Genomic DNA, 14,890 nt, shown 5'->3' with positions numbered 1-14,890 from the left:
ACTAAACTGAAATTCACAATCCTTTGCTAAAAACTGACAAAAAGTACATCTGAAAATAGTATGTAATTAAAAATGCAATTGGAAAAGCAAAACTAAAATGACCTTGAAATGGAGTGGCAGAAGGACGGAGTGTGTTTGAGAGCAACAGTTTCTGGCCGCAGTCTGCACTCAAGCATGAGAGATAGATTGAGCCAGTTCACGCTTTGCCTTTGGCTTTCAGTCATTTATCTTGACCTCTTTCTCAACTGCATCACTCCATCTCCTCCAGTCCCTCCTCATCAGTATCCACTCCCTCACTGCTTCAGTCCTTCATTCCTTCACCGGAAGAGTGTCGACTCTAAAAGCCCATTCACACTGAGTAATATTACTGCAACATATTACAGGGATAGATCACCTAAAAATTACAACCACCTACAAATGGATCCAAACCTGTATTACTTTGTTTCTTCAGTAGAACACAAACGGAGCTGCTCTTTTTCATGATAGCAGACTCTGACCAGAGTCTGTCAAGCTCCTGAATATACAGTATATATATATATTTATTTATTACACGGATCTCTGGAATACTCTATTATGATTGATCAGTGGCGCCATCCAGCGGTCAGATATTGCTCTGTAACAACCGCACATCCACGTATCAGACCGGTCATCAGGGTTCTGCGAGCCATCTCACCTGCTTCTCACCTCATTGTGCGATCTCTACAAGTAAGCTAATAAAAAAAATTCTACTCAAATCAATGTTTCATGTGCATTTATTTATTTTGCAAGTAGTCTTGTAATAGGCTGAATGAGGAGTCAGACGGTCATTTTCACGAAATAAACACCAACAGATCTCCGACGCAAACCGGAGGTTGATTTCAGCTGTTCATTGATTTATTTCTTCTCACATAATTACATAATTTGAACGCAAATCAATATTTTATGTCAATTTATTTATTTGGTTAGCAGCCATGTAATAAGCGGGATAATGTACAGTCAGCCAGTTGTTATCGCAAAATAAATGTTATCGATTATAATATAAAAAATAATTAATCACACAGTTTTTTGTGATTAATCGCAATTAAATCAGGGTACATGATACATAATAACAAACATTAAAAATCATCATAAATATATTTACTTTATACATTGTCTCAAATAACTTGGTTAATTATCATTTATTTTAATTATTTAAATATGTACGTTTAAATTTTCAGTTTGTTTTTTTAATTAGACACATTTTTACATGCATTAATCTTTGATAAAATTATATGTATACATGTCATAAAATCAGTGGACATGTTGTAATTAAATGTTGGGCAAAATCTTTTCCAGTTTTTTAAATAATAGGATCAAAATAGGCAGATTCAATTCATATCAAACATTATTGGCAAGAGTAACTTAAGTGTACATTGTCAGTGCATTATTAGACACTATACATACAGATATAAAACATTGAATGCTGAAGTTTAATTTGCTGAAGTTTAAAATCTCAAAACTATTATTTTCTCTGGCTGCCATTCAGTTTCTACAAGTACAGTATACCTGGATGCAGCTTCCTGAACTGCTGGGCCAGGTCACTATTGCGCACACGCTGGGTCTCTCTTTCACTATTTCACTTTTGACACTGGTGCAGATGAAAGTCAGTGAGCATTTTCAGACGATGCGAAGAGATACAGCAGCTTCGTTCACCACTTGCAGGTGAAGTCTCCGTTCTCCGTTCAGTAAATCCGCTCCCTTGTTTATTATGCCCAGGACATATGTCGCGCACAATGAATAAGCATGCACTGCTTCACACAGCCAGTTTCTGTGTTAGGATGTGCAGTGCAGAGTGTACCTCCTGAACATTTATAAATGCCAATTTTAGCCACAGAAAGTGGGGAGAAACATAAGTGAAGTTTTGCCCATTGTACAAAAGTCCATGGGTTTGTTCCTGGCAGGCAGATGCCATAACCCCACCCCCACTCCAATCGGAGCCTGTAGCCTGCCAGTAACAACTCGGGAGACCTTTCTCCTATCACGTCAAGTTTCAAGAAGTAAAAAAAAACAACAACAACAAAAAAACAGATACTGCAGTAATTGCGTTCATTAATTTACGCATAAAATTTCTCAGCCCTAATATACTGTATATATTGTGTGTGTTTGTACAGATGATCGGGTCACTGAAGCAGCTCAACTACTTGGACGTGTCCAAAAACAATGTTGAGATGATTGATGAGCAGATATCAGGCTGTGAAAACCTGCAGGATCTGCTGCTGTCCAACAACGCTTTGACACAGCTGCCAGGCTCAATAGGTAAAACACACAAACACAGATATTACTTATGGATTGTGTTTACTAAGGTGAGCATTACTATTGATATTACTCATACAAAGAGTTAGTGATCTGAACAAGCCTCCAAGTTCAAGTATTAAACTTTAGTATGTAACTAATCCTGCACTGTTTGTGCTACAAACATGAATGAATTTCTCTTGGTGGATGCTAAAATAGGCACAAAACAAAAAATTTGATTTACTCGTTCCTGTATATACAGTGTGTGCTCTGGCAGTCTTAACTCTAATCTGCTTTATAACAAATGAACAGGTTAGATGTGTAAACGAACAGGAGGGTTATGGGTAGAAGCAGTAATACAATCTCATTACCAAATGAATGACCCAGTCAGACAGCCGCAAATGAGCACGTTAAAGTGGCCAAGCCGCACACTGTGATACAGTGTCCCCCCAATTCAACTCTTAATGATATCCATTTGAGAGCTCAGAGAACGTTTTTTTCTAGCCACAAAGATATTTGGCATTAGCGAAAGGCTGATAAGTTTTCATCTATAATTGCTAGAGCTTTTCAATGGAAATGTGAGCACTCAGTTTGTAATTCAATTTCATCAAATAAGTTCTTACTTAATTTGCCTAAAGATTGGCACGCTCTTTTTGTTTAGACTGAAGTGGGTTTAGAGAGACCGTCTTCGATAAGAATGGCCAGTTACTGTCTGCATCTGTATAAATTGCCATGCGATACAAACTCTTTCATCTCTTTACAGGTTCACTGAAGAGACTGACTACTCTGAAGGTGGATGATAACCAGCTCATGTACCTGCCTGACACAATAGGCGGGTGAGTGAGTGCCGTCTAAATAGCCCTCTGATAAACTGTATTTAAATCTTGACTTGGTTCCCTTAACCACTGAATTTGCACACTTGTGTCATCTCTCTGTGCTGATTGTGGGAAACAAACTGAAAATATGCTAAAAGGATTTAAAAAGGATCAAATGCGTCAAAGTCAGTTGAGAGTAATATACTCTCTTTAGTAGGTTTTAGCAAATAGGGCTACAAATACAATACACATCATGATACGTATGGGTCGATGACATGACATTCTGAAATTTTTGTTGATAAAAATGAAAAAGAAAAAAAATACTTAGAAAATGCAGTTCACTCAAAACATGTTTTCAGTGTCTGAGTTCAAAGTCATTTTGATATTTTTTCAGGGGTTTAAAGGAATAAAAAATAAAAATAAAGTGGTGTAACTGGAGACAGTAAAAATAAAATCTCATTAAAAGCTAAAATTCTTGAAAAAAGAAATGTTGCAATCTTTTATTATATTTCTTAAAAAAAATTAAAAACAGTAAAACAATTTTGTTTTCAAATACGATTCATATTTTTTTTAATTGTCCACCAAATCAAAGTAAGGTGGTGTAAAAAAAAACACAAATAAAAAAAAAAAGAGAGAGGAGTCCTTTAGACCCTCATGACTGTTAAGTTTAAAAAAAAAACAAAAAAAAAAATATCCAATATCTTGACATTTTTATAAAATGGCACATTTTGTTCAGGTCAAATGAAGCAACACTAAAGTAACAAAGTTATTTATAAAAAATAATTTACACCTTTTTTTTTTATACAACTTTTTTTAAATTTATAATTAAGTTGTACACACACTCATGTATTTAAAGTGCAGTCAAATTCTTTTAATAGCTTTTTCTGGATGGTTACACCACATAACATTTTTAAAATCGTTAAAAAACGTTTTTTATCTTTTTTAGAAATTGCTATAAATGTTGTTTAAAAATTTGTTGAACTAACATGGACACATGTTTTGATATATCAAGATCCAATACATCACAGTATATCATGACATCACTGGACAGCAACTGCACTGAGAAATACCGGTTTCAAAGTTTGACATTTTTTAGACTTCCTGTTTCTTCATTAATTACACTGTAGGAAATTATCTGAATGCATGTATTAATAAAAAAAATATTGCTAAAAGTATATAAAGTATTGATGCAACATCGTTAGAAGCAAATTGAATGATTTATATGATTTTATCGGCACAGCCCTTTTGTGAAATTTGAAAAAATATTTAAAATGTACTTTTTATTTATACAGTGTTTATTAAAAGTCCTTTAAAATGTTGTAAGGCACTTACAATGGAAGTGAATGGGGCCAGTCTTTTACATTAAAATACTCACTGTTTCAACAGTAAAGCCACACAATGTAAAACATACAGTGCTTTGTAAAAGTATTTGATCCCATCCTGATTTCTTCTGTTTTATCGCATACTAAATTGTTTAAAAAATTCAAACAAAATCTAAAATGAAACAAAGGCAATCTGAGTAAACACAAAATACAGTTTTTAAATGATAATGTTATTTATTCAAGCAAAAAAGTTATCCAATACCAACTGGGCCTGTGTGGAAAAGTAGTCACTAAATCCCCAAATCTATGAAACCGCATTCATAATGGGATTCAGCTGGACTAGACACACCCAGGCCTGATTACTGTCAGCCCTGTTCAATCAAATCAACACCTAAATAGAACTTTTTTCAGCAGCATGAAATTGGCTAAAAGTTCTCACCCAGTATCACACTATACCAAGGTCGAAAGAAATTCCAGATTTTATGAGGAAAAAAGTTGTTGAATTTCATCAGTCTGAGAAGGGTTACAAAGCTATTTCAAAGGCTCTCAAAATTTATCTCCAAATGGAGAAAACTTGGAACAGTACCTTCCCAGAAGTGGCCGACCATCCAAATATCCTCCAAGAGCACAGCGATGACTTGCAGCACAAGGACAACATCCAAGGAACTGCATGTCTCTCTCGTATCAATAAAGGTCACTGTTCATGACTCCATTATCAGAGAGACACTGGCCAAAAATGCCATCCATGGAAGAGTGGTGAGGCAAAAACAACTGCTGACCCAGAAGAACATTAAGGCTCGTCTGAATTTTGCCAAAACACATCTTGATGATCCTCATACCTTTTGGGAGAATGTTCTGTGGACTGATGAGTCGAAAGTGGAACTGTTTGGAAGACAGGTGTCCCGTTACATCTGGCGTAAATCAAACACAGAATTCAACAAAATGAACATCATACCTACGGTCAAGCATGGTGGTGGCAGTGTGATGGTGTGGGGATGCTTTGCTGCTTCAGAGCCAGGGTGACTTGCAATAATTGAGGGAAACATGAATTCTGCTCTCTACCAGAAAATCCTAAAGGAGAACGTCCGGTCATCAGTCTGTAAGTTAAAGCTCAAGCACAGCTGGATCATGCAGCAAGACAATGATCCAAAGCATAGAAGTAAGTCCACCTCTGAATGGCTCAAAAGTAGCTAAATTAAAGTTTAGGAGTGGCCTGATCAAAGTCCTGACTTTAACCCGATTGAGATGCTGTGGCAGGACCTTAAATGAGCAGTTCATGCTCGAAAACCCTCCAGTGTGGTTGAACTAAAGCAGTTCAGTAAAGAAGAGTGGGCCAGAATTCCACCATTCCTCCATTGTGAAAGACTGAACTCCAGATATCGGAAGCATTTGGTTGCAGTTGTTGCTGCTAATGGTGGCACAACCAGCTATTACGTTTAAGGGGGCAGTTAGTTTTTCACATGGGTGATATAGGTGTTGGATAACTTTTTTGCTTCAATAAAAAAATATATTTGAAAACTGTATTTTGTGTTTACTCAGGTTGCTTTTGTTTAATATTATATCTCGTTTGAAGATCTAAAACAAGTTAGTATGAAAAATACATAAAAACAGAAGAAATCAGGAAGGAACATTTTCACAGCACTGTATATGTGTAAACATTATTTTAGTGTGATAAAATCACTTACTAACCTTTTCTGTGCAAAGTTAAATCTAATATTACAACTTTGTTGTAATGACGACATAACGCCGGTAAACCCTTTAATCTGGTAAATGCCGTATTATCGGTAGATCCCTGAATTTTATCACTCTAAACTCATGTTACAACGTATAATGTTTAAATGCTATACTTTTGAAACTGTGAGTGTTTTAAAGTTTATGGAGTGTCCCCTTTCACTTCCATTGTCAGTGCCTTACTGTAAATGTGATTTACCTTTTTTTTTTTAAATAATGAGGGACGAGTCAAATTGATTTATTGGAATAATCAACATTATACCACAAATGTTGTCAATGGAGCTGAACTTGTATTGAACCCGGAATATTCTTTTAAGTGAGCAGAACTGTAAACTACTGACTGATACATTCAGAGGACCACTACAGCGGGCTTTGAAACGGGCCTGTGATTGAGGTCCATTGAAGTCCATATGGGCTCACCAGGAGTGATTGCTTTACACTGTGTGCATTTTTATGTATGTAAGAAAGAGAAACCGCCTGTGTTACCCATCAAAAAAAGAACACAACAGTTGTACCTCATTCCCACCACCTCTTATTTGGAGCTTGTTTCCAAACATGCCGGTTATCCCTTATGTTAGATTAGATTTCCTAATCCGGGGCTTAGAAAAGAAAAATATGCCTGGAAGGATTATGAATATGTGACTGCAAGGATTCTGTTTTAATCCCAGCTCGGATTGTAAAGCACACTGATTAAAAATGATTAATCTTTAATTTGATTCGTCTCAGTGTGTCATGAGCTGCTTTCACTCTGATTTTCCCTGCACTTTTTCAATATATGTAAAGACTTTTTACGATATGGTCTTTTTGGAGATCTGAAAGGTACAGTATGTTTACATAGTGCAGTGAAATCTCTTTTAAAAAAAAAATCAATGACAGTTTGATTTATCATGATTTGACCCCCTTAATAATCCAGATGTCACTCACAGAAAACCTGCTAATTCTTCACAGTCCATAAAACCATCTTAGAATTACTAAATATGCATATGCTTCTCTCTGTTTCTATATTTGTGTAGTATATATGAGTGCTTTTAAAAGTGAATTTTGTTGCAGTTTCTCATATACATATACACACATACAGTATACAGGCTGAGTTATTTATATGTCTGTTTCCTGTAGACCACCCTCGGATGTCAGGCTGGTGGTCCATTATATAAACCACATCCTTTAACTCTCCACTCACACTGCATTTCAGTGCTTTCTATATGAGCTATTTGAGCTCTTTAGTGGTGTTAGGCAAGCATCAGTATTACTAGTCCTTTAGTACTAATATAATATACTAATACTTTTACTATTGTACTTCTACTATTACTTTTGGTATGTAACTCGCCCTGCACCGTTTGTGCGACAGATGCCACACAATGTACAATTTGTTGAGGAGAGTTGAGAAGAGGCATGCTATTACTTTTTAAGTGAACAGATACACGATTTTTGCCTGGTGGACAAATAAATCTCGTTGGCTTACACTGAAGGAGGGACCTGAGCTATATTGAGGGACCAGAATGTCATTGATTTCTGTTATCCCACCTTGTAGTGCTTGGAAACATTTCTCAATATATTCTGAGTACACACACGTGCATATTTTAGAGCGAAAACCATTTGCACAACAATTGAAACCATATTTTTTTTTTTTTATTTAGCCTTTGGTCTTTTCACTGGCTTTGTAATTTATTCAACACACTTGCAAGTTAGTAATGATTTAAAAATCCAGGGCTGTCAATCTATAAAAATATGTTTAATCTAATTAATTACATGACAAGCCAATTAATCAAATTCATCTCAATTAATCGCATATATCAATATTGGCTGAGGAAAGGCCCCCCAAAAAAGTGAATTCAATATAAATAATAAATCATATTTAAAATAATTATAAATGTAATATAAACTGTAGGGCCTTTATTAAAAATAATTATTCAGATATTCGGAATGAAATATATTGCAGTATTGTGGCAAACAAGTAAAGCATTGATTAGACAATACAAAAGTAGCTTTAGAAGTCAATACAATAGTGCATTGCTTATTTTATTTCTATATCATTGAGCAAGACTACAGTCAACAGCAGTTTATTTTGCAGTTGAGTTTTCATAAATTTTTTCGGTTCTTATAAGATGTATTCTGGCGTTCCATCTGTGCTGTTCTTAATTGTCTGTCTATTTGTACATAATGCGTCAGATGGATGCTTTTTTGTCATTAACGCTGCGTTTTAGGATGCTGTGTTAAGTAAAAAGCAGTTGAAACTTTAAAATTTGCGTCTCGAGGTAATATCTATTGTGCTACACTATTAAGAACCCTCTCATTCTGTGGCTATGCTGCTTGTGAGGTTTGTTGAGGTACGCTGACTGCCCCCTGCTGATGTAGCTTGTAAAACATGTAGTTACATGTAGCCTACTTCAAACTTGAATTGCTCCAATGGTAGGGAAATATGTACTTGTATTACGGAGGCATGAATAAATGCGTCATTTTTTTAACATTTTAATTTATTGCGATTAATTATATAAAAAAAATTACGTGTTTAAAATTTAATCGACAGCTCTAAAAAATATAATATTACTATACCTTTAATCAGCAAATGCTTTAACAAATTATGGCCATTGGTGACAAAAGGTTGTTAACCACTAGACATACTGAAATAGGGGTATTTGGAATCAGGTGTGGGTTTGAACTGTTCTGTTGAATCAAAAATTATATAATATTTGTTATATAACACATTATACAACACATTCTTTTTATTTTTGTAGAGAACCATAGAGCTGGATTAAATGCCATTAGTTTATGTTAAACATGGTTCTGTACACCATAAGAATAATCCATTTACTGAATCATATGTGTTGGTCTTTCTCTCTAGTCTCACATCTCTGGACGAGCTGGACTGCAGTTTCAATGAGATTGAGGCGCTGCCGTCCTCCGTCGGTCAGTGTGTCAACCTGCGAACATTTGCTGCCGACCACAACCTGCTCACTCAGATGCCTCCAGAGGTCAGTCCAGCTTCTAGCCACAGCATCAATTATTAAAGTCAACAAAAAATGGCTATTTAACTTCCACAACTTAATGTTTTCCCTTTTGGAAGCAAGAAATTGCTGAACAGCTGAAATCCACCTCCGGTGTGTGTCACAGTTGATGTTTAATTTTGTGAAAATGACCACCTGACTCCTCATTATCCAGCCTATTACAAGACAACTTGCCAAATAAATGGACATGCAAAATGTATTTGTGTCGAAACTGTGTAATTATGTGAGAAGAAATATATCGCCGAACAGGTGAAATCCAGCTCTGGTGAGAAGAAATGATTTTATTAGTTTAAATTTAGAGATTGTACAATGATCCGAGAAGCAGTAAAGATGGCTCAAATACCCGGATGAATGGTCTTGTATGTGGATGTGCAGTTGTTACTTAGAGATGTCAGACCACTAGATGGCACCATTGACTAATCAGAATCAAGTATTCCAGAGAGCCGTGTAATTAACGAAGTTAAAACAGTTAATGCATTAGTTAAGTATTAACAAATACAAACGTTGACGGCCTTCCAGTGTGGATGAGGGCCATAAATACAGCGATATCAACGCTTTTTCAAACGAGTGTGGAAGTGATGTCAGGTTTCGAAATGAGTCATTCTTTTTAAAGTGATTCTTTTTAATTATTAAATTGAACTGATTCTCAAAGCATTTTTTTTTTTTTTAAATAAGTTGTCTGTAAGATCTTTGAGGAAACATTTAATACAGTCTGTTTATTGTAATTGAAGACAGTGATAAACGGTGGAAACAAAAAAAAATAGTTTAGCTTTAAAAATGCGTAAAATGCTGCACAGAGCTTTCCGGCAACACTTAGGCCACATCAACACTAATCTGTTTTAGTTTGAACACTGCATTTTCAGTTTCCTAATGTCATTGTTTTCCAAAGTATGTGGTAATTAAGTTAAATTAATGTGTTTTCAAATTAAAACGAATTAGTGTGGATGTGGCCTTAAGAGTGTTGGATCAGTTTTTGAATTGGTTAATTGAAACAAACCAAAGCTTCTGTCGATACGGCAAATATCTGAAATGTCTAATCCCAGCTTCTCCTGTAATCAAGCATTTGAGGTGATCTCCAAAGCATTGATCATGCATTCTGAACAAAGCATCCTGCATGAGCTATTGTGGATCTTGGTCTGCTTTTCTGCTTGTCTGTTTACCCTTCATATGTGTGTTTGGTCTGAGAAAGATGGGCTGTTTGAAGAACGTCACTGTGCTTTTCCTGCACTCAAATAAGCTGGAGTATCTACCAGAGGAGATGGGTGACATGCTCAAACTCAAGGTCATCAACCTCAGCGATAACAAGTACGTTCCTCTGTGCCACATACACAGCCAAACATCATACCATACACACACACACACACACACACACACACACAACATCCCCGGCATTTAAAAAAACAAAACACATGCAGTTTATAGAAAGACACTATACATCGTGCCTGAGAACATCCCTTAAGTGTGGTAAAATCACTGTAACACACAGCTTCTCGTAGCATATTGCTTTTATAAATGCAGACAACAGCAACGTGATAAACACGTTCAGAAAACTGTTAAACATAGCGCATTAATATAGATTATGCGCTCACAGGTGTGGTGGCTTTCAACATGGCTCGTCCAGTCAGAATTTAGAGTCGGACCTATCCGTTCTATATTCACCTACTAATTACTTCCAATAAGTACAGTGGTGTGAAAAAGTGTTTACCCCCTTCCTGATTTCTTATTTTTTTGCATGTTTGTCACACTTAAATGTTTCAGATCATCAAACAAGTTTAAATATTAGTCAAAGATAACACAAGTAAACACAAAATGCAGTTTTTAAATGAAGGTTGTTATTATTAAGGGAAAACAAAATCCAAACCTACATGGCCCTGTGTGAAAAAGTGATTGCCCCCTAAACCTAATAACTGGTTGGGCCACCCTTAGCAGCAACAACTGCAAAGCGTTTGCGATAACTTGCAATGAGTCTTTTACAGCGCTGTGGAGGAATTTTGGCCCACTCATCTTTGCAGAATTGTTGTAATTCAGCCACATTGGAGGGTTTTCGAGCATGAACTGCCTTTTTAAGGTCATGCCACAGCATCTCAATAGGATTCAGGTCAGGACTTTGACTAGGCCACTCCAAAGTCTTCATTTTGTTTTTCTTCAGCCATTCAGAGGTGGACTTGCTGGTGTGTTTTGGATCATTGTCCTGCTGCAGAACCCAAGTTCGCTTCAGCTTGAGGTCACGAACAGATGGCCGGACATTCTCCTTCAGGATATTTGGTAGACAGCAGAATTCATGGTTCCATTTATCACAGCAAGTCTTCCAGGTCCTGAAGCAGCAAAACAGCCCCAGACCATCACACTACCACCACCATATTTTACTGTTGGTATGATGTTCTTTTTCTGAAATGCGGTGTTACTTTTACGACAGATGTAATGGGACACACACCTTCCAAAAAGTTCAACTTTTGTCTCGTCAGTCCACAGAGTATTTTTCCAAAAGTCTTGGGGATCATCAAGATGTTTTCTGGCAAAAATGAGACGAGCCTTAAAGTTCTTTTTGCTCAGCAGTGGTTTTCGTCTTGGAACTCTGCCATGCAGGCCATTTTTGCCCAGTCTCTTTCTTATGGTGGAGTCATGAACACTGACCTTAACTGAGGCAAGTGAGGCCTGCAGTTCTTTGGATGTTGTTGTGGGGTCTTTTGTGACCTCTTGGATGAGTCGTCACTGTGCTCTTGGGGTAATTTTGGTTGGCTGGCCACTCCTGGGAAGGTTCACCACTGTTCCATGTTTTCGCCATTTGTGGATAATGGCTCTCACTGTGGTTCTCTGGAGTCCCAAAGCTTTAGAAATGGCTTTATAACCTTTTCCAGACTGATAGATCTCAATTACTTTCTTTCTCATTTGTTCCTGAATTTCTTTGGATCTCGGCATGATGTCTAGCTTTTGAAGATCTTTTGGTCTACTTCACTTTGTCAGGCAGGTCCTATTTAAGTGATTTCTTGATTGAGAACAGGTGTGGCAGTAATCAGGCCTGGGTGTGGCTAGAGAAATTGAACTCAGGTGTGATACCACAGTTATGTTATGTTTTAACAGGTGGGGCAAACACTTTTTCACACAGGGCCATGTAGGTTTGGATTTTGTTTTCCCTTAATAATAACAACCTTCATTTAAAAACTGCATTTTGTGTTTACTTGTGTTATCTTTGACTAATATTTAAACTTGTCTGATGATCTGAAACATTTAAGTGTGACAAACATGCAAAAAAATAAGAAATCAGGAAGGGGGCAAACACTTTTTCACACCACTGTATATTAGCAATGCTTTTATCAAAACTGACTCACAGTTAACTACAGTACAGGTTCAAGGAGTAAACTGAAGTTTATTTAACCCTGTTGCGATTTCCAAATAAATGGACAGCATCAAACTTGATGTATAGTAAATATATAGTATGCATACTGTACACTGTATGGAACATTTGTGCAAAAAATTGAACATATGAACTGGAATTTTTTATGTCTCCTTTCCTTAATATTTGAACAGACTGCCAACATAAGCCATTTTTATTCATATTATGGATTTTATATATACATACACTACCGTTCAAAAGTTTTGAAACACTCATTCTTTATTATAATTTCATTTTTGAAACATTTTTCACATTTTAAAATAATAGTAAAGTCATCAAAACTATGGAATAACATAAATGGAACTATGGGAATTATGTTGTGACTAAACAAAATCCAAAATAAATCAAAACTGTGTTTTATTTTAGCATCTTCAAAGTAGTCACCCTTTGTCTAGAATTTGCAGACATGTGCTCTTGACATTTTCTCAACCAGCTTCTTGAGGTATCACCCTGGGATACTTTTTAAACAGTATTGAAAGAGTTCCCATCTGTTCCCATCTATAATGTCCATTTTGCTTACATATGAAAGCAATTTGATGATTCTCAATACCAATTTTGAAACCACAACCAAGTACTAATTTTAGTAAACATTGTTTTAAGCTAGTAAATAGTCAGTAATAAAATAAGAACAAAGAAACAAATTGGAAGCAATAGAACAAATAAAAACAATAAAACAAGTGTATTTTGACTGTTTATGTACGTATCCACATTACTACAACTCCACGAGTGCTCTTATAGTAGAGGTAGACCGATATATTGTTTTTACCGATTAATCGTTACCGATAGTTGCTTTTTGGAACTATTGTTTATCAGCAAAAATATATGCAGATAATTGACGATATTTTATTATTCCGCTGGAGGATTCTACAGTTAAAATGGCATAGTTTTCCAGTATAATCACGACCTCTAGAGGTGAAATAAAAACAGCCAAGTGAGGATTTGCTTATCTAAATCTTTCATTATTGACAATATTCATCCATATTTATCTTAAATGCATATTTTGTTATTTTGATTAGATAATCAAGTGTTTTAAATTAAGCGAGGACAAGCAAAGAAAAATGTGACTATATGAAAACATCCCCTGTTAGCACATACATTGTGTAGCCAACTTCATAATAATCATTAAATCTTTTTTTTTTTCTTTTTTTTTTTTTTTTGATTGAACAATAAACTCTATCTGGGATTTTATTCATTTTGGACTCTTGTAGCCTCTGTGTCTGTTTCCGTCACAGTAACAAAAGACTAATGCCGCCTTAGTTATCCTTATCGGCAAATTCCACTATTGGTCCACCTATGTTTTATCACACACGGACATAAAGTAAGCACACAAAAACTGCCTGTTAGTCAAGCAAACAGTGTGCTGGTGCAGAAATGAGGACTAAAAAGTGACATTGATCTTGTGATTTTAAGAATCAGTATCAGGGTTGTTCAAATGAAGATCCTCATAAATCGGAAAATCATTTTTTAACCAGCCTTAATTGTGTGCAACAACATAGCATACTACTGTTTGAAATGTTTATTTTTGCACACTGTTTCACATAAATTTTTTAAATAGTTTGCTGTATGCATTTTATACTGTGTGCAATATGCTGTAAGCAGTACACTATTGTTTGAATCCAAACGTAGCATATGACTTGAACCTCTTTTGTGCATCTTACAGTGTTCAAGTTTCTATTTTGTTCATCACTGTCCTCTCTATTCACAGGCTGAAGAACCTTCCTTACAGTTTTACAAAGCTCAACCAGATGACTGCAATGTGGCTGTCTGAAAACCAGGTGGGCATAGTGATAGGTTAGGGATAATGCACCATCAGCCTGATCGAAGCAGACTGTAAATAAGCCCGCTTATGACACAGCTACTTGCTACATTAATAGACATGAAATATTGATTTGAGTTTTATTTAATTATGTGAGAAGAAAGAGATTGCGGAGTGATACAAGAGGCATGAAGCAAGCATAGCTATATAGTACATCGCTTGCCTGGGACGACAGTCAGTTATACGGTTTAGTGCTCCCTATACAAAAATGATTGTCCCACAGAATGTCGAAGTTGACCAATCAGAAGCAATTATTCCAGAGAGCCGCTTAATAAATGTACTTATGTCACTATAATCTCATATGCAGTCATTTCAGAAATACACTTGTTACACTGATATTTGCAGAGTGATTTGATGTTCCCATCAGTACCGCTGAGTGTGTATGTGTAGGTGATAAGTAATTGAATGTCTGAGTTATCATCTGTAAAGTGGGCATCAAGCCTGTGACTAATGTTAGAGGATATAAGCATCACCTGCACTCCCACACACAACATTTTACCACCTGTGAGGTCTTCACCATAGCATAGCGATTATTTTCAAGTCAACATGAAATCTAA

At 36.0% G+C, this 14,890-nt stretch overlaps 1 protein-coding gene across 4 annotated transcripts in view; it reads left to right on the top strand.

Annotated features, from left to right (window-relative positions):
* Positions 1-14,890, top strand: part of LOC127433048 (erbin-like) — a 125,320-nt gene that overhangs the window by 82,479 nt on the left and 27,951 nt on the right. For all 4 annotated transcript variants that reach the window (XM_051684670.1, XM_051684668.1, XM_051684669.1 and 1 more), the window contains exons 9-13: positions 2,130-2,274; positions 3,014-3,086; positions 8,961-9,090; positions 10,313-10,428; positions 14,223-14,292. In XM_051684670.1, the coding sequence (XP_051540630.1) occupies positions 2,130-2,274; positions 3,014-3,086; positions 8,961-9,090; positions 10,313-10,428; positions 14,223-14,292 (534 nt within the window). The remainder of the gene's footprint in view (positions 1-2,129; positions 2,275-3,013; positions 3,087-8,960; positions 9,091-10,312; positions 10,429-14,222; positions 14,293-14,890) is intronic.

Source organism: Myxocyprinus asiaticus, chromosome 42 (genome assembly GCF_019703515.2).
Source record: "Myxocyprinus asiaticus isolate MX2 ecotype Aquarium Trade chromosome 42, UBuf_Myxa_2, whole genome shotgun sequence".
Classification (NCBI taxonomy): domain Eukaryota; kingdom Metazoa; phylum Chordata; class Actinopteri; order Cypriniformes; family Catostomidae; genus Myxocyprinus; species Myxocyprinus asiaticus.
This window is presented reverse-complemented; position numbering and strand designations above follow the sequence as displayed.